General features: G+C 35.2%; 1 protein-coding gene across 1 annotated transcript in view; it reads right to left on the bottom strand.

The window, feature by feature from the left end:
- Nucleotides 1-1,367, bottom strand: part of LOC121376921 (structural maintenance of chromosomes flexible hinge domain-containing protein 1-like) — a 92,687-nt gene extending 91,320 nt beyond the window's left edge. The window contains exon 1 of the mRNA XM_041504725.1: nucleotides 1,351-1,367. Within this exon, the coding sequence (XP_041360659.1) occupies nucleotides 1,351-1,356 (6 nt within the window). The 5' untranslated portion in view covers nucleotides 1,357-1,367. The remainder of the gene's footprint in view (nucleotides 1-1,350) is intronic.
- Nucleotides 1,368-26,138: the final 24,771 nt, after the last annotated feature.

The raw sequence follows: 26,138 nt of genomic DNA on the forward strand, positions 1-26,138 counted from the left end.
GATCACACAGAAGTGTATAAACTGTATGGTAATATGATAACACAGAACTGTATAAACTGTATGGTAATATGATAACACAGAACTGTATAAACTGTATGGTAATATGATCACACAGAAGTGTATAAACTGTATGGTAATATGATAACACAGAACTGTATAAACTGTATGGTAATATGATCACACAGAAGTGTATAAACTGTATGGTAATATGATCACACAGAAGTGTATAAACTGTATGGTAATATGATAACACAGAACTGTATAAACTGTATGGTAATATGATAACACAGAACTGTATAAACTGTATGGTAATATGATAACACAGAAGTGTATAAACTGTATGGTAATATGATCACACAGAACTGTATAAACTGTATGGTAATATGATAACACAGAAGTGTATAAACTGTATGGTAGTATGATCACACAGAACTGTGTAAACTGCATGGTAATATGATCCCATAGAACTTTAACTGTATGGTAATATGATCACACAAAACTGTATAAACTGTATGGTAATATGATCACACAGAAGTGTATAAACTGTATGGTAATATGATAACACAGAACTGTATAAACTGTATGGTAATATGATCACACAGAAGTGTATAAACTGTATGGTAATATGATAACACAGAAGTGTATAAACTGTATGGTAATATGATAACACAGAACTGTATAAACTGTATGGTAATATGATCACACAGAACTGTGTAAACTGCATGGTAATATGATCACACAGAAGTGTATAAACTGTATGGTAATATGATCACACAGAAGTGTATAAACTGTATGGTAATATGATCACACAGAACTGTGTAAACTGCATGGTAATATGATAACACAGAACTGTATAAACTGTATGGTAATATGATAACACAGAACTGTATAAACTGTATGGTAATATGATCACACAGAAGTGTATAAACTGTATGGTAATATGATCACACAGAAGTGTATAAACTGTATGGTAATATGATCACACAGAACTGTGTAAACTGCATGGTAATATGATAACACAGAACTGTATAAACTGTATGGTAATATGATAACACAGAACTGTATAAACTGTATGGTAATATGATCACACAGAACTGTGTAAACTGCATGGTAATATGATCACACAGAAGTGTATAAACTGTATGGTAATATGATCACACAGAAGTGTGTGTATGGTAATATGATCACACAGAACTGTGTAAACTGCATGGTAATATGATAACACAGAACTGTATAAACTGTATGGTAATATGATAACACAGAACTGTATAAACTGTATGGTAATATGATAACACAGAACTGTATAAACTGTATGGTAATATGATCACACAGAAGTGTATAAACCGTTACCATCATGCCTTTCTTGTATTCCCTGCCATCCCACACGACCTGTATAAACTGTATGGTAATATGATCACACAGAAGTGTATAAACTGTATGGTAATATGATCACACAGAACTGTGTAAACTGCACCGTCAGTGTATTGTAATAGTAATATGATAACACAGAACTGTATAAACTGTATGGTAATATGATAACACAGAACTGTATAAACTGTATGGTAATATGATAACACAGAACTGTATAAACTGTATGGTAATATGATCACACAGAAGTGTATAAACCGTTACCATCATGCCTTTCTTGTATTCCCTGCCATCCCACACGACCTGTATAAACTGTATGGTAATATGATCACACAGAAGTGTATAAACTGTATGGTAATATGATCACACAGAACTGTATAAACTGTATGGTAATATGATAACACAGAACTGTGTAAACTGTATGGTAATATGATAACACAGAACTGTATAAACTGTATGGTAATATGATCACACAGAAGTGTATAAACTGAATGGTAATATGATCACACAGAAGTGTATAAACTGTATGGTAATATGATCACACAGAACTGTGTAAACTGTATGGTAATATGATAACACAGAACTGTATAAACTGTATGGTAATATGATCACACAGAAGTGTACCCGTCAGTGTGAACTGTATGGTAATATGATAACACAGAACTGTGTAAACTGTATGGTAATATGATCACACAGAAGTGTATAAACTGTATGGTAATATGATAACACAGAACTGTGTAAACTGTATGGTAATATGATCACACAGAACTGTATACTGTATGGTAATATGATCACACAGAACTGTGTAAACTGTATGGTAATATGATAACACAGAAGTGTATAAACTGTATGGTAATATGATCACACAGAACTGTGTACTGTATGGTAATATGATCACACAGAAGTGTATGTAATGTTAATAATCATAACCCTTTATTGTAATGTTAATGCCATCCCACACGACCTGTATAAACTGTATGGTAATATGATCACACAGAAGTGTATAAACTGTATGGTAATATGATCACACAGAACTGTGTAAACTGTATGGTAATATGATAACACAGAACTGTATAAACTGTATGGTAATATGATCACACAGAAGTGTATAAACTGTATGGTAATATGATAACACAGAACTGTATAAACTGTATGGTAATATGATCACACAGAACTGTATAAACTGTATGGTAATATGATCACACAGAACTGTATAAACTGTATGGTAATATGATAACACAGAACTGTATAAACTGTATGGTAATATGATCACACAGAACTGTATAAACTGTATGGTAATATGATAACACAGAAGTGTATAAACTGTATGGTAATATGATCACACAGAACTGTATAAACTGTATGGTAATATGATAACACAGAACTGTATAAACTGTATGGTAATATGATCACACAGAAGTGTATAAACTGTATGGTAATATGATAACACAGAACTGTGTAAACTGTATGGTAATATGATCACACAGAAGTGTATAAACTGTATGGTAATATGATAACACAGAACTGTGTAAACTGTATGGTAATATGATCACAGAACTGTATAAACTGTATGGTAATATGATAACACAGAACTGTATAAACTGTATGGTAATATGATCACAGAACTGTGTAAACTGTATGGTAATATGATCACAGAACTGTATAAACTGTATGGTAATATGATAACACAGAAGTGTATAAACTGTATGGTAATATGATCACACAGAACTGTATAAACTGTATGGTAATATGATAACACAGAAGTGTATAAACTGTATGGTAATATGATAACACAGAAGTGTATAAACTGTATGGTAATATGATAACACAGAACTGTGTAAACTGTATGGTAATATGATAACACAGAACTGTATAAACTGTATGGTAATATGATCACACAGAAGTGTATAAACCGTTACCATCATGCCTTTCTTGTATTCCCTGCCGTCCCACTCGACCTTGTCAAACACGGCCCATGGAGACTGTTTCTGTTTGGGCAGGTCAGACCGGGTGATCATCCCACGGTACCCGCTGAAGTAAATCTGTTTGTCGTGCAACTCGTGGCATTCTCGTAACCACTGCGGAAAGTCCTTCTCAACCAGAGTTCTCTTCTCCTGAAACAACAAATTATAATAATAATAACAATGATGACGATAGTGATGATAATATTAACAATGATAACGATGAAAATGATGAAAATTATGATGAAATGATGATTTTATTTCATTTTCCACTAGGTCCTCAGAAATATTTAAAGTAACATTGAAAGAATAGAATTTTTTTTTAAAAACAAGCTACAGAAAAAATAAAAAGGAATATTTTATGAAACTCAGTCACTGTTAGACGTTTAACATGGTACATTGTTTAAGGAGTCACTGTTAAATCTCTAACATAAAGTACATTGTTTAATAAGCTATTGTTACCTGTCTAACATACAATAAATTGTTTAATGAGTCACTGTTAGACATCTAACATATGGTACATTGTTTAATGAGTCACTGTTAGACATCTAACATATGGTACATTGTTTAATGAGTCACTGTTAGACATCTAACATATGGTACATTGTTTAATGATTCACTGTTAGACATCTAACATATGGTACATTGTTTAATGAGTCACTGTTAGACATCTAACATATGGTACATTGTTTAATGAGTCACTGTTAGACATCTAACATATGGTACATTGTTTAATAAGTCACTGTTAGACACTAACATACATGTATATACATTGTTTAATGAGTCACTGTTAGACGTCTAACATACAATACTTTGTTTAATGAGTCACTGTTAGACACTAACATACATGTATATACATTGTTTAATGAGTCACTGTTAAGATATCTAACAAACAATACATTGTTTAATGAGTCACTGACAGACACTTAACATACAATACATTGTTTAATGAGTCACTGTTAGACATTTAACATACATTACACTGTTTAATGAGTCACTGTTAGACATCTAACATACAATACACTGTTTAATGAGTCACTGACAGATGTCTAAAATACAATACATTGTTTAATGAGTCACTATTAGACGTCTAACATACAATACTTTGTTTAATGAGTCACTGTTAGACATCTAACATACAATACATTGTTTAATGAGTCACTGTTAAGATATCTAACAAACAATACATTGTTTAATGAGTCACTGACAGACATTTAACATACAATAGATTGTTTAATGAGTCACTGTTAGACATTTAACATACAATACACTGTTTAATGAGTCACTGTTAGACATCTAACATACAATACACTGTTTAATGAGTCACTGACAGATGTCTAACATATGGTATAATGTTTAATGAGTCACTGACAGATGTCTAACATACAATACATTGTTTAATGAGTCACTGTCAGACGTCTAACATACAATACATTGTTTAATGAGTCACTGTCAGATGTCTAACATACAATACATTGTTTAATGAGTCACTGTCAGACGTCTAACATACAATACATTGTTTAATGAGTCACTGTCAGACGTCTAGCATACAATACATTGTTTAATGAGTCACTGTTAGACGTCTAACATAGAATACATTGTTTAATGAGTCACTGTTAGACGTCTAACATACAATACATTGTTTAATGAGTCACTGTCAGACGTCTAACATACAATACATTGTTTAATGAGTCACTGTTAGATGTCTAACATACAATACATTGTTTAGACGTCAAACAGTGACTCATTAAACAATGTATTGTATGTTGGACGTCTAACAGTGACTCATTAAACAATGTATTGTATGTTGGACGTCTAACATACAATATATTGTTTAATTAGTCACCATTAGACATCTAACATACAATACAATGTTTAATAAGTCACCGTTAGACGTCTAACATACAGTACAATGTTTAATGTGTCACTGTTAAGACGTATAACATACAATACAATGTTTAATGAGTCACTGTTAGATGTCTAACATATGGTACATTTTTTAATGAGTCACTGACAAACATCTAACATAAAATACAATGTTTAACGAGTCACTGTTCGATGTCTAATGTGCAGTACATTGTTTAATAACTGGTACATTGTTTAATAAGACGCTCTCAAACCAAGCTAAAAGAATATGATCGATACTAAAAAGATATGTAAATCTCTGGATCTACAATAGTGGTAATGTATAAAAAACTGACTTACGTGTCCACTTATAACTCGAGTGAATTTTGTCGACTTGTCCCGGAGCTTTATCTCAAGGTCAAGGAAGGTGAGTTTGTTTGTGCTCACCTGGAAACTGTCGTCAGTCCACAGAACACCGGAAATTCTACAATACAACAAATACAAACACCACTCAAAAAGATCTTTATAAATTGATATCCAATTAAGGTTCAAGCACGCTGTCCTGGGCACACACACTCAGCCAGGACAGTGGGTTAGTTGTTAGTTGGTTAGTAGTTAGTGAAAGAGAAGAGGGTGTAGTGGTCTTACACCTATCCATTGAGTCTTTAAACTAGATATAGATATTTTGGAATTCCATCTCATAATCTTATTTATTCTATAACTTATCATAATATTATAAACCCATTTGATATTTACCATTATTAACTCAGTTAAACAGGTTTTGCTGTCAATGGGTCATTTGTTTACAGCCAACAAGACTTATATACCTGAGCGTAATATTTACATGAAATTTAGTTGAAGTGCGTGATGTCAAACTACATTTGTGCTAATTGCGATGACATCATTATTACCAGTGAATCAACTTCAGAACTTTGATTTACTAAATATTGAATTAAAATGTTATTTTAGAAGGGTTTAGGATAAGTAGAATTTACTACTCATGATTTTTAATATGTAAAATATCAAATGAGTCTAGTTAATCAGTATTTGTCTCGGGCAGAGCCTCAACAAATACCGATTAACATGTATAGACTCATTTGATATTTTCCACAGTAAAAAACAATTGTGACGAATCCTCTATCTATAATGCTTCTGATCCAAAATCTGGGATTCGTCAAAGCACGGAATCTTGCTAAATTTGTTAGCTGAAACTAATACCAATCAACTCTTTACCTGTTGTAGCATTCGGAGGGAACAGTCCTGATTTTCTTAGGAACAGAGCACCACTCAAAACTGAAAAATATATAATCAGATTTCGTTATAAATGTAAACATATAGGCCTTTCCCAAGGATTTTTTATAAGGCGCTTACGTTTTCAGCATCAGTTTACACAAATCTAGCCAAAATAAGTGGGTTTTGGGTAGTGGGTTGAAAACAATTTAGTGTTTGCCTTCAAACCAGCAAATGATGGGTTTTTTTGGGGGGGGGTTTAAATTATTTTACTATATTATTTATTTATTTATTTATTAATTAATTAATAAGACGTCAAAGTGCTTATTTGCACACCCATGGAGTAGCGGCCCAATATGCTATATGGCTCTGGGGGAACCCCTGAACATAGCTTGACAATTAACAGATAAATGAATGCTTAACAAAATCAAAACCCGTTTAACACTATCTAAGCACATTTCAAACACTACATATTATGGGCCAAATGTACATAGCCTGTTTTTCTTAAATGCAGGTGTTTAAGCATAGTAAATACATGTAGATACATGTGTGTAAGGTTAAAACAGTCTTTGTAAATTCGACCCCATGTGTCCAACATATAAGTGTGACACATGGTCTAAACAAGAAAAGAAAAAACCCTGCTGTTGCCACACACACACTATTGTTGTCTATTAGCATAAGCAGCAAAGGTTCTTTTATATACTTTCCCATCAACAGGATAACAAATGTTACAAACTAAATCCCATGACTTTTCATGATTTTTAAAGGCATTTTCCATTACCTTTTCTGCTATCATTAAACCACAATAAATTACAATACAATTTAAGACAAACTGACAAACTCTTCAATTTTTATTTTAAACTAATAAAATTTAATTATTAAGTAATTTTTATTTTCCGTAACTTAATTCAACTCAAAATTTCATGACTTTTCGAGACTGGAAAATGACATGTAAATTCCATGACTTTCAGAGAATTTCATAATCCATATGAATCTTGTATTATAGTGAAACATGAGATAAATAGAGAGTATTATACGAGCTTGTGTGTCAAACTGCTTTTACAAAACGAGTGTTACGATTCCTGTATTGCCCGAGCAAAAGCGTAATAACTAGCACGTACTCCTCGATCAGAGTGTACAGTATATATTTCCGTGTGAATCTTGAACTATGTGTGTGAACTATGTGTGTAATAACTATCACGTACTCCTCGATCAGAGTGTACGGTATATTTCCGTGTGAATCTTGAACTATGTGTGTAATAACTATCACGTACTCCTCGATCAGAGTGTACGGTATATTTCCGTGTGAATCTTGAACTATGTGTGTAATAACTATCACGTACTCCTCGATCAGAGTGTACGGTATATTTCCGTGTGAATCTTGAACTATGTGTGTAATAACTAGCATCTACTCCTCAATCAGAGTGTACTATTTCGATCTTGAACAGTGTGTACTCCTCGATCAGAGGTATATTTCCGTGTGAATCTTGAACTATGTGTGTAATAACTATCACGTACTCCTCGATCAGAGTGTACGGTATATTTCCGTGTGAATCTTGAACTATGTGTGTAATAACTAGCACGTACTCCTCGATCAGAGTGTACGGTATATTTCCGTGTGAATCTTGAACTATGTGTGTAATAACTATCACGTACTCCTCGATCAGAGTGTACGGTATATTTCCGTGTGAATCTTGAACTATGTGTGTAATAACTACCACGTACTCCTCGATCAGAGTGTACAGTATATTTCCGTGTGAATCTTGAACTATGTGTGTAATAATAACTAGCATATACTCCTCAATCAGAGTTTACGGAATATTTCCGTGTGAATCTTGAACTATGTGTGTAATAACTATCACGTACTCCTCGATCAGAGTGTACGGAATATTTCCGTGTGAATCTTGAACTATGTGTGTAATAACTATCACGTACTCCTCGATCAGAGTGTACGGTATATTTCCGTGTGAATCTTGAACTATGTGTGTAATAACTATCACGTACTCCTCGATCAGAGTGTACGGTATATTTCCGTGTGAATCTTGAACTATGTGTGTAATAACTATCACGTACTCCTCGATCAGAGTGTACGGTATATTTCCGTGTGAATCTTGAACTATGTGTGTAATAACTATCACGTACTCCTCGATCAGAGTGTACGGTATATTTCCGTGTGAATCTTGAACTATGTGTGTAATAACTATCACGTACTCCTCGATCAGAGTGTACGGTATATTTCCGTGTGAATCTTGAACTATGTGTGTAATAACTATCACGTACTCCTCGATCAGAGTGTACGGTATATTTCCGTGTGAATCTTGAACTATGTGTGTAATAACTATCACGTACTCCTCGATCAGAGTGTACGGTATATTTCCGTGTGAATCTTGAACTATGTGTGTAATAACTATCACGTACTCCTCGATCAGAGTGTACGTATATTTCGTGTGAATCTTGAACTATGTGTGTAATAACTGTACTCCTCGATCAGAGTGTACGGTATATTTCCGTGTGAATCTTGAACTTGTACTCCTCGATCAGAGTGTACGGTATATTTGTGTGAATCTTGAACTATGTGTGTAATAACTATCACGTACTCCTCGATCAGAGTGTACGGTATATTTCCGTGTGAATCTTGAACTATGTGTGTAATAACTATCACGTACTCCTCGATCAGAGTGTACGGTATATTTCCGTGTGAATCTTGAACTATGTGTGTAATAACTATCACGTACTCCTCGATCAGAGTGTACGGTATATTTCCGTGTGAATCTTGAACTATGTGTGTAATAACTATCACGTACTCCTCGATCAGAGTGTACGGTATATTTCCGTGTGAATCTTGAACTATGTGTGTAATAACTACCACGTACTCCTCGATCAGAGTGTACGGTATATTTCCGTGTGAATCTTGAACTATGTGTGTAATAACTAGCACGTACTCCTCGATCAGAGTGTACGGTATATTTCCGTGTGAATCTTGAACTATGTGTGTAATAACTATCACGTACTCCTCGATCAGAGTGTACGGTATATTTCCGTGTGAATCTTGAACTATGTGTGTAATAACTATCACGTACTCCTCGATCAGAGTGTACGGTATATTTCCGTGTGAATCTTGAACTATGTGTGTAATAACTATCACGTACTCCTCGATCAGAGTGTACGGTATATTTCCGTGTGAATCTTGAACTATGTGTGTAATAACTATCACGTACTCCTCGATCAGAGTGTACGGTATATTTCCGTGTGAATCTTGAACTATGTGTGTAATAACTATCACGTACTCCTCGATCAGAGTGTACGGTATATATTTCCGTGTGAATCTTGAACTATGTGTGTAATAACTATCACGTACTCCTCGATGTGTAACTAACGTACTCCTCGATCAACGGTATATTTCCGTGTGAATCTTGAACTATGTGTGTAATAACTATCACGTACTCCTCGATCAGAGTGTACGGTATATTTCCGTGTGAATCTTGAACTATGTGTGTAATAACTATCACGTACTCCTCGATCAGAGTGTACGGTATATTTCCGTGTGAATCTTGAACTATGTGTGTAATAACTATCACGTACTCCTCGATCAGAGTGTACGGTATATTTCCGTGTGAATCTTGAACTATGTGTGTAATAACTATCACGTACTCCTCGATCAGAGTGTACGGTATATTTCCGTGTGAATCTTGACTATCTTGAACTATGTGTGTAATAACTATCACGTACTACCTCGATCAGTAGTATATTACGAATCTTGAACTATGTGTGTATAACTTCACGTACTCCTCGATCAGAGTGTGAATCTTGAATCTTGAACTATGTGTGTAATAACTATCACGTACTCCTCGATCAGAGTGTACGGTATATTTCCGTGTGAATCTTGAACTATGTGTGTAATAACTATCACGTACTCCTCGATCAGAGTGTACGGTATATTTCCGTGTGAATCTTGAACTATGTGTGTAATAACTATCACGTACTCCTCGATCAGAGTGTACGGTATATTTCTGTGAATCTTGAACTATGTGTGTAATAACTATCACGTACTCCTCGATCAGAGTGTACGGTATATTTCCGTGTGAATCTTGAACTATGTGTGTAATAACTAGCACGTACTCCTCGATCAGAGTGTACGGTATATTTCCGTGTGAATCTTGAACTATGTGTGTAATAACTATCACGTACTCCTCGATCAGAGTGTACGGTATATTTCCGTGTGAATCTTGAACTATGTGTGTAATAACTATCACGTACTCCTCGATCAGAGTGTACGGTATATTTCCGTGTGAATCTTGAACTGTGTGTAATAACTGTACGTACTCCTCGATCAGAGTGTACGGTATATTTCCGTGTGAATCTTGAACTATGTGTGTAATAACACGTACTCCTCGATCAGAGTGTACGGTATATTTCCGTGTGAATCTTGAACTATGTGTGTAATAACTATCACGTACTCCTCGATCAGAGTGTACGGTATATTTCCGTGTGAATCTTGAACTATGTGTGTAATAACTATCACGTACTCCTCGATCAGAGTGTACGGTATATTTCCGTGTGAATCTTGAACTATGTGTGTAATAACTATCACGTACTCCTCGATCAGAGTGTACGGTATATTTCCGTGTGAATCTTGAACTATGTGTGTAATAACTATCACGTACTCCTCGATCAGAGTGTACGGTATATTTCCGTGTGAATCTTGAACTATGTGTGTAATAACTATCACGTACTCCTCGATCAGAGTGTACGGTATATTTCCGTGTGAATCTTGAACTATGTGTGTAATAACTATCACGTACTCCTCGATCAGAGTGTACGGTATATTTCCGTGTGAATCTTGAACTATGTGTGTAATAACTACCACGTACTCCTCGATCAGAGTGTACAGTATATTTCCGTGTGAATCTTGAACTATGTGTGTAATAACTATCACGTACTCCTCGATCAGAGTGTACGGTATATTTCCGTGTGTGAATCTGTGAACGATATGTGTGTGAATAACTATCACGTACTCCTCGATCAGAGTGTACGGTATATTTCCGTGTGAATCTTGAACTATGTGTGTAATAACTAGCTATGTGTGTAATAACTAGCACGTACTCCTCGATCAGAGTGTACTCTGAAATCCAATTGAATTGTTCACAGTTGATTAATTGAAATCGTTATTAAATATGTATACGTTTTAAGACTTGTTCGATTTTTTAGATTTAGCGTTTTTTATGGCTTCGCTAAATTCGCAAATATTTTATGCTCTCTAACATTTTCTGATTTACAGTAACAAGACAATGATGAGAAAATGAAGACTATTTTTTATAAAAATTTGTTACATCCAAAGTGGAGATTAGCACATAAATTCATTTGTTTCATATTCTGGTACAGGATCTACCTCAAGTTGAAGGACCAAATCCCCAATTCTCTGACTGAGTTTTTCTCATCCTAACCACAGCCTCATGACTAATATATCAAAGGCTGTGGTATGTGCTGTCTTGTTTGTTGGAAAGTGCGTACAAAATATGCCTTGCTGCCAATGGAAAAATGTAGTAGGTTTCCAATGAAGACTGTGTGTCAAAATTACCAAATGTTTGAGATTCAATAGCCAAATCTCTGCCACTCGCCAAATTCGCTAATTGCAAATTTTAGGAACAATTGGCGAATTTTATTTGCATTTGGCGAAAAAAAATCATGTTATAATTGGTGTTTTGTTGCAAAATAACTCTGGGTTTTGCATTTCTTTAATACATAATTTGGTGAAATGTTTTGCTTACCCAAAGCTAGTCCTGCCAATGGTTACTAATCAATGTTTCTAAATTCTGGTGGTGTCGTTAAACAAAACAAGGTTTAAAGTTTCATTTGGAATGCGATGCAGCTCAGAGAATGGGTCCACTGAGGAATATTTGTTCCTAAGACATAAGCACCTTAGGATGAGCACTCTACCCGAGCCTACCGGCCTCGGTGGCGTCGTGGTTAGGCCATCGGTCAACAGGCTGGTAGGTACTGGGTTCGGATCACAGTCGAGGCATGGGATTTTTTAATCCAGATACCGACTCCAAACCCTGAGTGAGTGAGTGCTCCGCAAGGCTCAGTGGCTAGGTGTAAACCACTTGCACCGACCAGTGATCCATAACTGGTTCAACAAAGGCCATGGTTTGTGCTATCCTGCCTGTGGGAAGCGCAAATAAAAGATCCCTTGCTGCTAATCGGAAAGAGTAGCCCATGTAGTGGTGACAGCGGATTTCCTCTCAAAATCTGTGTGGTCCTTAACCATATGTCTGACGCCATATAACCGTAAATAAAATGTGATGAGTGCGTCGTTAAATAAAACATTTCTTTGTTTCTTTCTACCCGAGCTAGATTCTCCCACCCATGCCGGGAGGTTTAATTAGACAGATCAGGGCTTCTAGATTATGGTAGCCCCACTCCCATGGCTAGTGATATTCAATGTTGGGCTAGTAAATAACTACTATCACCATGCCCTACGGCTAGTGAATTTTTTTTGGGGGGTCAAATGTTGCAGTTAAGTCCATTTTATAAATATGAATATCATGCTCCCACCCCATCCCCCCAATGTTAGAGTTTTTAAGCTCTATCTCCCTCTTTAAGTGACATATCCGATTATTACTATTATTTAGTAAATTGTATTAACTTAAAGTAAAGTAGGGCTAGTGAATTTTTAATTGTGGCTAGTAACTTTTTTAAATCACTGATTCCATGGCTAGTGGATTTTATAAAAATTCTAGAAGACCAGCAGATGTACAAATACATGGTTCAACTAGCTACATTACACCCAAAATAGGTTGTGGAGTTAGAATAATTAAAAAAATCTCTTACTTCTTGGATCGAATATATCTGATGGAAATGTTTCTTTCTCGTACAGGAAGGGGTGATATCTCACAATGCCTTCGACAGCATGGAACCCATCTACCGTGGCCTTGAACTCAAATGTGCTGGCTGCTGACCTTACAAACAACGTCTGCATGTCGTCTTCAATATCACGCAGGCTGATTACCATAGGCTGGGCCTGGCCTTTAGTGTACACCTTTATCTGTAACACAATCATTTATATCTTCAGTATCACGCAGGCTGATTACCATAGGCTGGGCCTGGTCTTTAGTGTACACCTTTATCTGTAACACAATCATTTATATCTTCAATATCACGCAGGCTGATTACCATAGGCTGGGCCTGGTCTTTAGTGTACACCTTTATCTGTAACACAATCATTTATATCTTCAATATCATGCAGGCTGTATCTGTAACACAATCATTTATATCTTCAGTATCACGCAGGCTGGGCCTGGCCTTTAGTGTACACCTTTATCTGTAACACAATCATTTATATCTTCAATATCACGCAGGCTGATTACCATAGGCTGGGCCTGGCCTTTAGTGTACACCTTTATCTGTAACACAATCATTTATATCTTCAATATCACACAGGCTGAGTACCATAGGCTGGGCCTTGCCTTTAGTGTACACCTTTATTTGTAACACAATCATTTATATCTTCAGTATCACGCAGGCTGAGTACCATAGGCTGGGCCTGGTCTTTAGTGTACACCTTTATCTATAACACAATCATTTATATCTTCAGTATCACGCAGGCTGAGTACCATAGGCTGGGCCTTGCCTTTAATGTACACCTTTATCTGTAACACAATCATTTATATCTTCAATATCACACAGGCTGATTACCATAGGCTGGGCCTGGTCTTTAGTGTACACCTTTATCTGTAACAAAAACATTTATATCTTCAATATCACACAGGCTGATTACCATAGGCTGGGCCTGGTCTTTAGTGCAAACCTTTATCTGTAACACAAACATTTATATCTTTAATATCACGCAGGCTGATTACCATAGGCTGGGCCTGGTCTTTAGTGTACACCTTTATCTGTAACAAAAACATTTATATCTTCAATATCACACAGGCTGATTACCATAGGCTGGGCCTGGTCTTTAGTGTACACCTTTATCTGTAACACAATCATTTATATCTTCAATATCACACAGGCTGATTACCATCTATAGGCTTGCGCAATACAAGAATCTTGACATGAGTTTTGTAAACTCAGTACGATTCACATGTGAGAGTAATAATTACTTTATTAATAAATATTTTTTATGAATAAGCTAATAAACAGTATTGAGACATTTTAAATATTTTGTTAAGCAATCACACAGTGCTAAGACTGGGGAAGCCACATTATGTTATGACGTTGCTTCCCAAAATTATGTCATTCATTGTGCATGTGAAATCATTATGACACACGTGTGTCATACTGGTTATATTTCCCTGTATATCTTGAACTATGTGGATAATAATAGTTATTATAATAATTCATTATAAAAATATAGAGCAGAACCAGATATTTACTTGGATGTTGATATTCTTGAAAGGTGCCATACTTTCAGCATCCTCCTCTTTCTTCACATTCCCATCCGGCCCATGAAGGTAGTAGTGATATATGTGACTGAAAATAAAAACACATTATTACTTTATATGTGACTGAAAATAAAAAACACATTATTACTGTATATGTGACTGAAAATGAAAACACATTATTACTTTATATGTGACTGAAAATAAAAACACATTATTACTTTATATGTGACTGAAAATAAAAACACATTATTACTTTATATGTGACTGAAAATAAACACATTATTACTGTATATGTGACTGAAAATGAAAACACATTATTACTTTATATGTAACTGAAAATCAAAACACATTATTACTTTATATGTGACTGAAAATCAAAACACATTATTACTTTATGTGACTGAAAATAAAAACACATTATTACTTTATGTTACTGAAAATAAAAACACATTATTACTTTCTTCACATTCCCATCCGGCCCATGAAGGTAATAGTGATTTATTCCGCAATCACTGTATATACTGGCAAGATATGATGACTAGATAAATCTCTATATTTTCAGTCACTGACCAAAAATATAGGTCACGTGACATAAGCCCGTCTCGACTCGAGTATTTCAGAGTAGATTTTCAATAAACATACTCTTTAAATCATTTGTTGAAGTACAGTAAATACAAATAACTTTTACTTTTGCGATAACAATACAAAACTTGTATATTTATTTATGAATTAAGAGTTTTGAAACGTTCTTTTAATGTGACAGAATGTAGCTAGCGTCTTACAAATAATGACGTCATGTATCTTGTATGACGTCAAACGGCAAAAGCCTTGCTAGGTTAACAATACTCGATTTGTATACACAAAACTGTCATAAATAATGATTTTCCGAATATTCCTGTAGGAATGCAGGATAAAAGAAATAACTGGTTACTGTTTTAAGATAACGGCTTTATCCTGCTCAGGTCGAATGGTGAATGCAGCTCAGCAGAGCCTTGATGCATTCACTATTCTAACCTTCGCAGGATAAAGCTGATATCTTAAGACAGTAACCAGTTATTCCCTATATGTGACTGAAAAAAACCCACACGTTATTATCTATAATCCATATGGTTCATAACATAAGTCCCTGTAGTATTATAAATATCACATAATATTGTGCTATATAGGGGCTGGTAGAATTTTATATAAATCCACTAGCCATGGGATCAGTGATTTAAAACATTTACTAGCCATGATTAAAACTTCACTAGCTCTACTTTAAATAAAGACAATTTTACTAATAGTAATAATCAGATATGTCACCTAAAGAGGGAGATAGAGCTTAAAAGCCCTTAGACTGAGGATGAAAAGGGGGGGGGCAGGATATTCATATTTACAAAATAAGACTTAAATGCAGCATTTGACAAGGATTTTTTTCCACTAGCTGTTGGGCTAGTTATAATAGTTATTTACTAGCCTAACACTGAATATCCCTAGCCATGGGAGTGGGGTTACCATAATCTAGAAGCTCTGTATATGCCATTAGGCTTTACAGACCTGTATAGGCATTCAAGTGTCTGTAGCCTTTTGACATTATCTGTTTAAAATAATCTGATGGAAAGAAAGAAATGAAAATATGGTATTGTAGACCAAATTTAATTCCAAGTTATAAAATTAAATGTCACAAAGGATCATTTCAACTTTTTAAGTTTTCAAAAAATGTATGTACTCTTTACTGTTACAGATGATCTTTTAGATGTGTGATATATAGCACACTAGAAACCACATTTGTAACTCACTGGTTACATAAATATGATTCACATAACCAAACAATCAGTTACTTACATAAAAATTGTGTGAACTGACTTCTGGTTACCTAAGGTTGACAACAGTCACTTTTCGCACTTCGTAGACAATAAATATAGCACATCTTACCGTAATTTTACTTGAAATATTTCATAAAAGGTACCATTCTTTAATCACAAGGTTTTTTTCAAACACATACAGATGCATTAGTAATGTGCAAACAAAAAAAATTCAATAGCAATTTTACATTGGAATTTTTCCAGCACAGATATTGAGAGGAAACCCGCTGTTGCCACTTCATGGGCTAATCTTTTCAATTAACAGCAAGGGATCTTTTATATGCACCATCCCACAGACAGAATAGCACATACCACAGCCTTTGATATACCAGTCATGGTGTACTAGTTGGAACGAAAAATAGCCCAATGGGCCCACCGACAGGGATTGATCCCAAACTGACCAAGCATCAAGCGAGCGCTTTACCACTGGGATACGTCCCACCCCTTACTGTGTACAAAGCCAAAACAAGGGTCCGAAAAGTGACTGTCGTCGACCTTAAGACAGACTGATAGTCAAAGACTTACGCTAACTGCCGTGACCATTCCTCCAGTCTGTTTGTCAGGTACGGCACATGACCCGGGTTCAGACTGTGGATGATGACGGCCGTAAAACTCTCACGATTTGTCTCCTCTTCGACGAGTTTCATAATCACTTCATCGTCTGGCGGAATGTGCGAGTTGTCCCCAGCCTATAGAATATTCATGAGAAGAAAAGTGTCGGAAATCATATAAGCAAATATATTCTAAAACAAAACATTTCCACCAATGTCCATGTAGTATTAAACATTCCCCAGAAGTGAAAGAAACAAAAAAATTAACAAATAAAACAACAATATTGACATGTAAGTTTACATGAAAATTAATAATTTAGCAAAATTTTATATAAAATTTTATGTTTTCAATTTAAATTTATGTCAGTCAAGCAAAATGGATACCACAATAAAAACTGTAATAGTCCAATAAATTAATGCTATAATTTGTTCTTAAGAGACTTTGGCATTAATACACAGTCAAACCTGTCTTAAATGGACATTCCTGACTTGTTGCATTGTAAGATGTTTCTGACTAATAAAATATTTCTACAATTAAACTTACATATTAAATATATTTTCTGGTTTACAATATCAGTGTCTGTATATTCAATGTGTTTCTGGTCATCTTAATAATTGTAAGAAGCCAAAACTGGATTCTGTCTTCAAATAATTTCGTACGTAAGAAAAAATTATATTTTAGGAAATAAAATGAAATTTTACCTAGTACATATATTAAAACAATCAGAAACATGTTTAATATACAGCCACTAATATTTTATGCAGAAAAATATATTTGATATGTAATTACAATGGTTAAAAATTCTTTGATAGTCGATAACATCTTAAAAATTGCAGCAAACTCAGGAACTCACATAAAGGGGTAGATAAAAGTGACCGCTTAAGACAGGTGGCCATCTGTACTGCTAATTAATGGATTAGTTGACTATAAATCAACTTTCGACATGTCGCCTTCTTCAGAAATAATGTGTAACTTGAATGAATTAATTTAACCGGGTTTTTTCTCCATTTAATTAATGACTATTTCAATCAGTGTATTGTCATGGTAAGTGAATCAACAACTGTCAAGCGCAGCCTACCCTGAGCTAATTAAATGCATTCCAGAGCCATACTTTCTTAACTGATACACAGTATAGATGTCGGGACTGAATGGGTACTAGTCTTCCTGAAGGTGTGAAGATCGGTCGTCTGCTGCACCCTGTCTCTGTTGTTAAAGGAACAGACCCTAATGTTTAAACACTACAGCATATTTTTCACTATTAGAGCCATTTATGATCACTGAAATCAAACATTACTCATATTTTATTGTTAAGATTATCCATTTCTGTATAATCGAAGTGTTTCTGGTTATCCTGGTGTTTCTAATACCACAAAATGCATTTTTCGTATTTTTTATATTAATAGTAACTGTCATAGAGTGGCGTTTTATTCTACTTTTATGGGTATTTCAACGTCACAGACTCTTGTTTCACTCTGTTGTATCCAAATTTGTTACAGGTTTGTAAATTAGTGTCCATTTTTATGGGTTGAAACTAGAGTCTAGGTGAAAATTATGCCTAGTATTTAGAAACTGGGGTCCGTCCCTTTAAAACATCCCTTTTACATAACAGTAAACATTTACTGTGGCCGCTTAATACAGGTATTTTAGTGATCTGGGATCCAACTTAAAATTAAAGTTTGTTTTGTTATACTGACACCACTAGAGCACATTGATTTATTAATCATCGGCTACTGGATGTCAAACATTTCGTAATTTTGACATATAGTCTTAGAGAGAAAACCTGCTACATTTTTCCATTAGTAGCAAGGGATCTTTTATATGCACCATCCTACAAACAGGATAGTACATACCACAACATTTGAAAATACCAGTTGTAATGCACTGGGGGGGGGGGGGATCTGATTTACAAGTGAATTTACATTAAAAATCATTTGGGAGGAAAAAGAGTGGCCGATTACGGCAGGTGACCACTAATTAAAGGTGGCCACTAGAACAGGTTTGACTGTACATCCATTGTTTATTTTTATTAATATTATTTCTTTAAAAAAAACACCTATTCTATTTTCAGTATGATGCTTGTTTACTTTCCTGCTTCTGATATATCCACTGTATTCATTCCTTCATTCATTCATTCCTTCATTCATTCATTCAGGGGGCGGGACATAGCCCAGTGGTAACGTGCTCGCTTGATGCGTGGTTGGTCTGAGATTGATCCCGTTCAATGGGGCCCATTGGGCTATTTCTCATTCCAGCCAGTGCACCACAACTGGTATATCAAAGGCTGTGGTATGTACTACCCTGTCTGTGGGATGGTGCATATAAAAGATTCCTTGCTGCTAATCGAAAAGAGTAGCCCATGAAGTGGCAACATCAGGTTTCCTTTCTCAATATCTGTGTGGTCCTTAACCATATGTCTGACCCCATAGAACTGTAAATAAAATGTGTTGAGTGCGTCATTAAATAAAACATTTCCTTCCTTCCTTCCTTCCTTATTTTAATAACACTTCTATTTTGAGTGTCTTGATTGTTTACCTTTCTGTTTCTGATATAACCGCTGTAGATGGACTCGTTATTTTTCTCTTTTTTCTCAAACTCTTCTTTGCTGATTGTCAACTCGTGAACATCTTTTGAGTCCTTCGGTTTACTCACCATCTGTTACAATAAACATATACATTTAACTGTACCACATTTTACCAGCACTACACTATACCAATACAAGATATCAATGCCATACTATATTAATACCATACTATACCAACACCACATTATACCAATACACGATCAATACCATACTATACCAGTACAAGACTATACCACTACACTATCAATACTATACTATACCAATACACGATCAATACCATACTATACCAGTACAAGACTATATCACTACACTATCAATACCATACTATACCAATACAAAACTACACCAATACATTATCAATACCATACTATACACTATCAATACCATACTATACCAATACACGATCAATACCATACTATACCATACACTATCAATACCATACTATACCAATACACGATCAATACCATACTATACCATACACTATCAATACCATACTATACCAATACAAAACTACACCAATACATTATCAATACCATACTATACACTATCAATACCATACTATACCAATACACGATCAATACCATACTATACCATACACTATCAATACCATACTATACCAATACACTATCAATACCATACTATACCAATACACGATCAATACCATACTATACCATACACTATCAATACCATACCATACACGATCAATACCATACTATACCAATACACTATCAATACCATACTATACCAATATACGATCAATACCATACTATACCAATACACTATCAATACCATACTATACCATACACTATCAATACCATACTATAACAATACACGATCAATACCATACTATACCAATACACGATCAATACCATACTATACCAATACACGATCAATACCATACTATACCAATACACTATCAATACCATACTATACCAATACACTATCAATACCATACTATACCAATACACTATCAATACCATACTATACCAATACACGATCAATACCATACTATACCAATATACGATCAATACCATACTATACCAATACCATACTATACCAATACACTATCAATACCATACTATACCAATACACTATCAATACCATACTATACCAATACACTATCAATACCATACTAAACCAATATACTATCAATACCATACTATACCAATACACGATCAATACCATACTATACCAATACACGATCAATACCATGTATACCAATACACTATCAACATCATACTATAGCAATACACTATCAATACCATACTATACCAATACAAAATATCAATGCTATACTCTACCAGTACAAAACTGTACCACTACACTATCAATACCATATTACACCAATACAACAACATGGCTGGCTTTCCATATGTATATCATCCATCACACGTCAACAAAAAAAAACTCCCGCTAAACTTATTGTACCCTCTCCATATGTCAGTGAGTGTCCATCACATGTCATCCAAGTTATAATTCTCCACAGCACTTTTTTGGCTGTGGATTATATTTTTTTTAAATTTTACTGCATGTTTTTTGCCATTGTCATTTTCTTAATTGCAGGCGTTGAGAGTATACTCTATGAACATCATTTTGTTAAATTCCTAATGAAATTGCAATTATGACAATCACATTAGGTCATCTTTAAAAATAAATATATATCCATCATTTTAAAATCTTATATATGGAAACCCTATAAGAAATCATTAAGCTGTTTTATTCAAAGCTGATGTTACAAAATGCTTATGGCATTTGAGGATAGCCCTGAGAACAGTTACTGTAAATTATGTATTCGTGATTTCATTTTATAAAACATCAAGTGTAATCAAAACCATAGGTCAGGTCAGTGTTTAACGTGCACACTCAGAGCAAGCTGTTGTAGTGCACGCCTGTCCTGGGTGCAGGTGCCGGACTTGGCTGGCTCCTCCGTCCAGGACAGGACAAAAAAAAAACAGTTAACATGACATTTTATAAATATACAACTGACATCTTCAGGAGAAGACCAAACTCCACGTTCAAGGTCAACAGACAAAATTAAAACAACAAATGCCTACAAAACAAGTGGTTCTGACTTCAAAATGTAGACCAACATTTGGCAGTTCGAGTGACTGTATCACAAACTTCGATGTTTGTATTCTCTAGCAAATAATATAGGCCTACCCGAGTTGAGTTTCCGATGTAGAAAATGGCCTGTTTCCCACCGACACCGAAGTAGGAAATGTCGCTGTTCATGTATCGTGGAACAATCTTAGAATCAACCGCATCATTCACAGAATCCTTACTTTCGTCTTCTTCAGTCGTTCCATTCCGATGTCTGTCAAAATTAAAGATATTTTAATGATACAGTGTAAAGAATACTTTTAATTACTGAGTCATACTCTGTAGCGCCGAAGATGGCGCTGAATTGGCCATGTCATCAGAATGCCTCAAACAGCCCTACCAAGAGTGGCACACCGATGGACCCCTCCTGGAAAAAGGAAACGAGGAAGACCGAAAGAAACATGGAGGAGGACAGTAGAGAAGGAAATGCAAGAGGGCAGTCTGAGCTGAAGGCTGCTAGAGAAGCTGGCAAAAGACAGGCAGCAGTGGTGATCTCTGGTTACAGCCGTATGTGCTTCTTAGCGCACGAAGGGGATTAAGTAAGTAAGTACTCTGTAGCTGGTTAGAATTCTTCAACTTGTAGGTGTTATACAAATGAACTTTTACATTAAAAGTTACTTTGGTTTGTTTAACAACACCACTAGATCATACTGATTTATTAATTATCGGCTATTCGATGTCAAACATTTGGTAATTCTAAGAAGAAACCCGCTACATTTTTCCACAAGGGATCTTTAATATGCACCATCCCACAGACAGGATGGCACATACCATGGCCTTTGATATACCAGTCATGGTGCACTGGCTGGAATGAGAAATAGCCCATTAGGCCCACCGACGGGGATCGATCCTAGACCGACCGCGCATCAAGCAAGAGCGTTACCACCCGGCTACATCCTGCCCTTTCCACTAAGAGTATTTGCTTTGTACAGTGATATTCCGAAAATACGGTTTATGTTTACAGCACTGGCATTCTAAAACAATGATTTTACCATGGCATCGCATTAACTTTCCTGTCACATTTGAGGCTATTACTAGGAAATTGTCCCAAAGTTATACATACACAGGACTCCTAGAATTTTTATAATATCCACTAGCCATGGGATCAGTGATTTAAAACATCTACTAAGCACAATTAAAAATTCACTAGTCCTACTTTACTTTAAGTTTTGGATATGTCACCCAAGAGGGAGATAGAGCTTAAAAACAATAACATTGGGGGGTTGGGGTGAGGACAGGATATTCATTTTGGGTTTTTTAAAACTTAACTGCAATATTTGATCAAACAAATTTCACTAGCCACTGGGCATGACAATAATAGTTATCAGTGTTCGAGATTAATATTTTTGGGCAGTATCCCATTTGGATACTAACATTTTAAAATCTGGTATCCCACCTAAGAATTTAGTATTATATGGTGTCCCGGTGGGATACTAGGTTCTTGAAGTCTGGTATCCAAAATTAAATTCTGGTATCCCCGGGATATCGGGATACCGTTAATCTCGAACAATGGTTATTTACTAGCCCAACACTTAATATCACTAGCCATGGGAGTGGGGCTACCATAATGTAGAAGCCCTGATATTACACATCACACCTTTGCATCTATGGATCTATATGAATTTTTTTATTATTCTTACCCTTTAATGGCCGACTCCTTCCTGATGAATTTCGACAGTCTGTAAATAGCCCAGTTGTTGAGCTGTTTAGGAGTCATGCCCTTGCCATTGTCTATCACACATATACAACTCTTGTTTGGACTGATATCATCAAAATGCTGTAATGGGGAAGGGTATAATATTATTTATAACACATCTCTAGGGTACAAAATAATTTATAACATCTCTAGTGTACAAAATAATTTATAACACATCTCTAGAGTACAAAATAATTTATAACATCTCTAGTGTACAAAATAATTTATAACATCTCTAGTGTACAAAATAATTTATAACACATCTCTAGAGTACAAAATAATTTATAACATCTCTAGTGTACAAAATAATTTATAACATATCTTTGGAGCACAAAATAATCTATAACACACCTTTCCAGCAGAAAAAGTTAGACTGTTTTGTTTAACGATACCACTAGTGCACAATGATTTATTAATTGGATATTGGATGTCAAATATTTAATAATTTTGAAGAACAGAAACCTGCTATTTTTCCATAAGCAGGCAAGGGATCTTTTATAAGCATTTTCCAGACAGGACAGTACGTGTCACAGCCTTTAATATAACAGTCACTGGTTGGGATGAAAAAACAACCAATCAGAGAATGGGTCCATTGAGGGGGTTCGATCCTATGACCAAGGAAAAAATGTTACGGACAAGACCTGTTTTGTTTAACTAGAGCATACTGATTTTTTAATCATCGGTTATTTGATTTCAAACATTTGGTAATTTTGATGTATGGTCTTAGAGAGGAAACCTGCTACATTTTTCCATTAGTAGCATGAGATCTTTTATATGCACGATCCTATAAACAAGATAGCACATACCACAGCCTTTGATATACCAGTCATGGCACACTGACTGGAATGAGGTATAGCACAATAGGCCCACAGACAGGAATCGATCCTAGACCGACCATGCATCACGCTAGCACTTTACCACTATGTCCCGCCCTGTGGGCTGATCAGATAACACAGGATGCAATAACAATGTTCACATTCAACAAATTTTAAAAACAATTGTTGAATTTTATTTTAATTTGATAAAATAAATTTATGCCAAAATTTATATTTTATAAATATTAAATTCCTAGTTTTATCTTACTCTCAGTGCCACATTTGTAAATATATACATATACATATACATATACATATATATATATACACACATATATATATATATATATATATATACACACACATACATACATACATCAGAGTTTGACAAATCCGCTAGCCCGACGCCCGTGGCTAGTGGTTTTTAAGTTCGGGCTAGTGAGAAACGCAAAACCACTAGCCCCTGCGGGCTAGTGGTTTCCCCCCTCCTCTCGTCATCGCTCGATCGTGGGGTTTTTTTTTCTTTCTTTCTTTCTTTTTTCTCTCGGCTGAAATTTCGTTTAATAAATTTGATTGTGACGTTTGTCATCGAATAATATCAACAACGCAATCAGTATATAATAATAATCCACTTGAGCTAGGTCTGCAAACTGCAGTAACATGCTATCTCTACATCGTCACAATTACAGCATGCATTGTTTACCTTTCCCTTTCAAGTTTCTGGCACAGGAAATAAAGTCTAATGACATGCGTGTTTTGATTGGTTAGACACGTCACGTGGTAGTTAATCTCTCACATATGTTTTAGGCTAAGAACTTGGAAATCACCAATCGCGACGACAGGTTAATCTCAATCAAGTAAACCCCAGCCATGCTTTGAATTTTAGTGTTTGTTTTATTTACCTATTGTTTTCTAATTTAACACTTCGCTAACATGTGGTTATCAGCAATCAGGGAAACAATTTACTTTAATGGTAACCGCGTATGCAATGACATACACACACACACACACATATATATATACAACACCCACCAATCTAATTTCAATCTCTCTTGGGCCGACATTATTCACTGTAGCAGCCAGTGCATTGTCAATCAGCTCCGCAAATGCATAGGCTAAACAAAATAAAAAATACATTATTAGGAAGTTCACACTAAATAAGTACTCTAAGACAACCCCTTCAAATTAAGAAAATGTCCACGGCAAAAAACAGGCTGGGGTAAAAACAAAATTGAATATAGTTCATAGCAAAAATGTGCAGTGGAGAATTAAAAATTCCAAGGCAATGTCCACAGAATTGCTGACTGCCATGGGCGATTACAGGGGTTGCTAACACAAAAAAAGTATAACATTTTGGCAGGGTTCGACATATCCACTAGCCATTGGTGAATTAGAGACAGGCCATTCTGTGAGGGCTAGTGACTTTCTTAAACATTTGTTGAACACTAATAGAAATGATAAATAGCAGGGCTTCTAGAATTTTTTTTAAATCCACTAGTCCTGGGATCAGTGATTTCAAAAATTTACTAGCCACGATTAAAAATGCACTAGCCCTACTTTACTTTAAGTTAACACAATTTTTCTAAATAATAGTAATAATCAGATATGTCGCCTAAAGAGGAAGATAGAGCTTAAAAACACTAACATTAGGGGGTTGGGGTGGGGGCAGGATATTAATATTTACAAAATAGACTTAACTGCAACGTTGGACTCTTTTTTTTTCATTAGCCGTCGGGCATGACAATAATAGTTATTTACT

This window comes from Gigantopelta aegis, chromosome 7 (assembly GCF_016097555.1).
Source record: "Gigantopelta aegis isolate Gae_Host chromosome 7, Gae_host_genome, whole genome shotgun sequence".
In the NCBI taxonomy this organism is placed as follows: domain Eukaryota; kingdom Metazoa; phylum Mollusca; class Gastropoda; order Neomphalida; family Peltospiridae; genus Gigantopelta; species Gigantopelta aegis.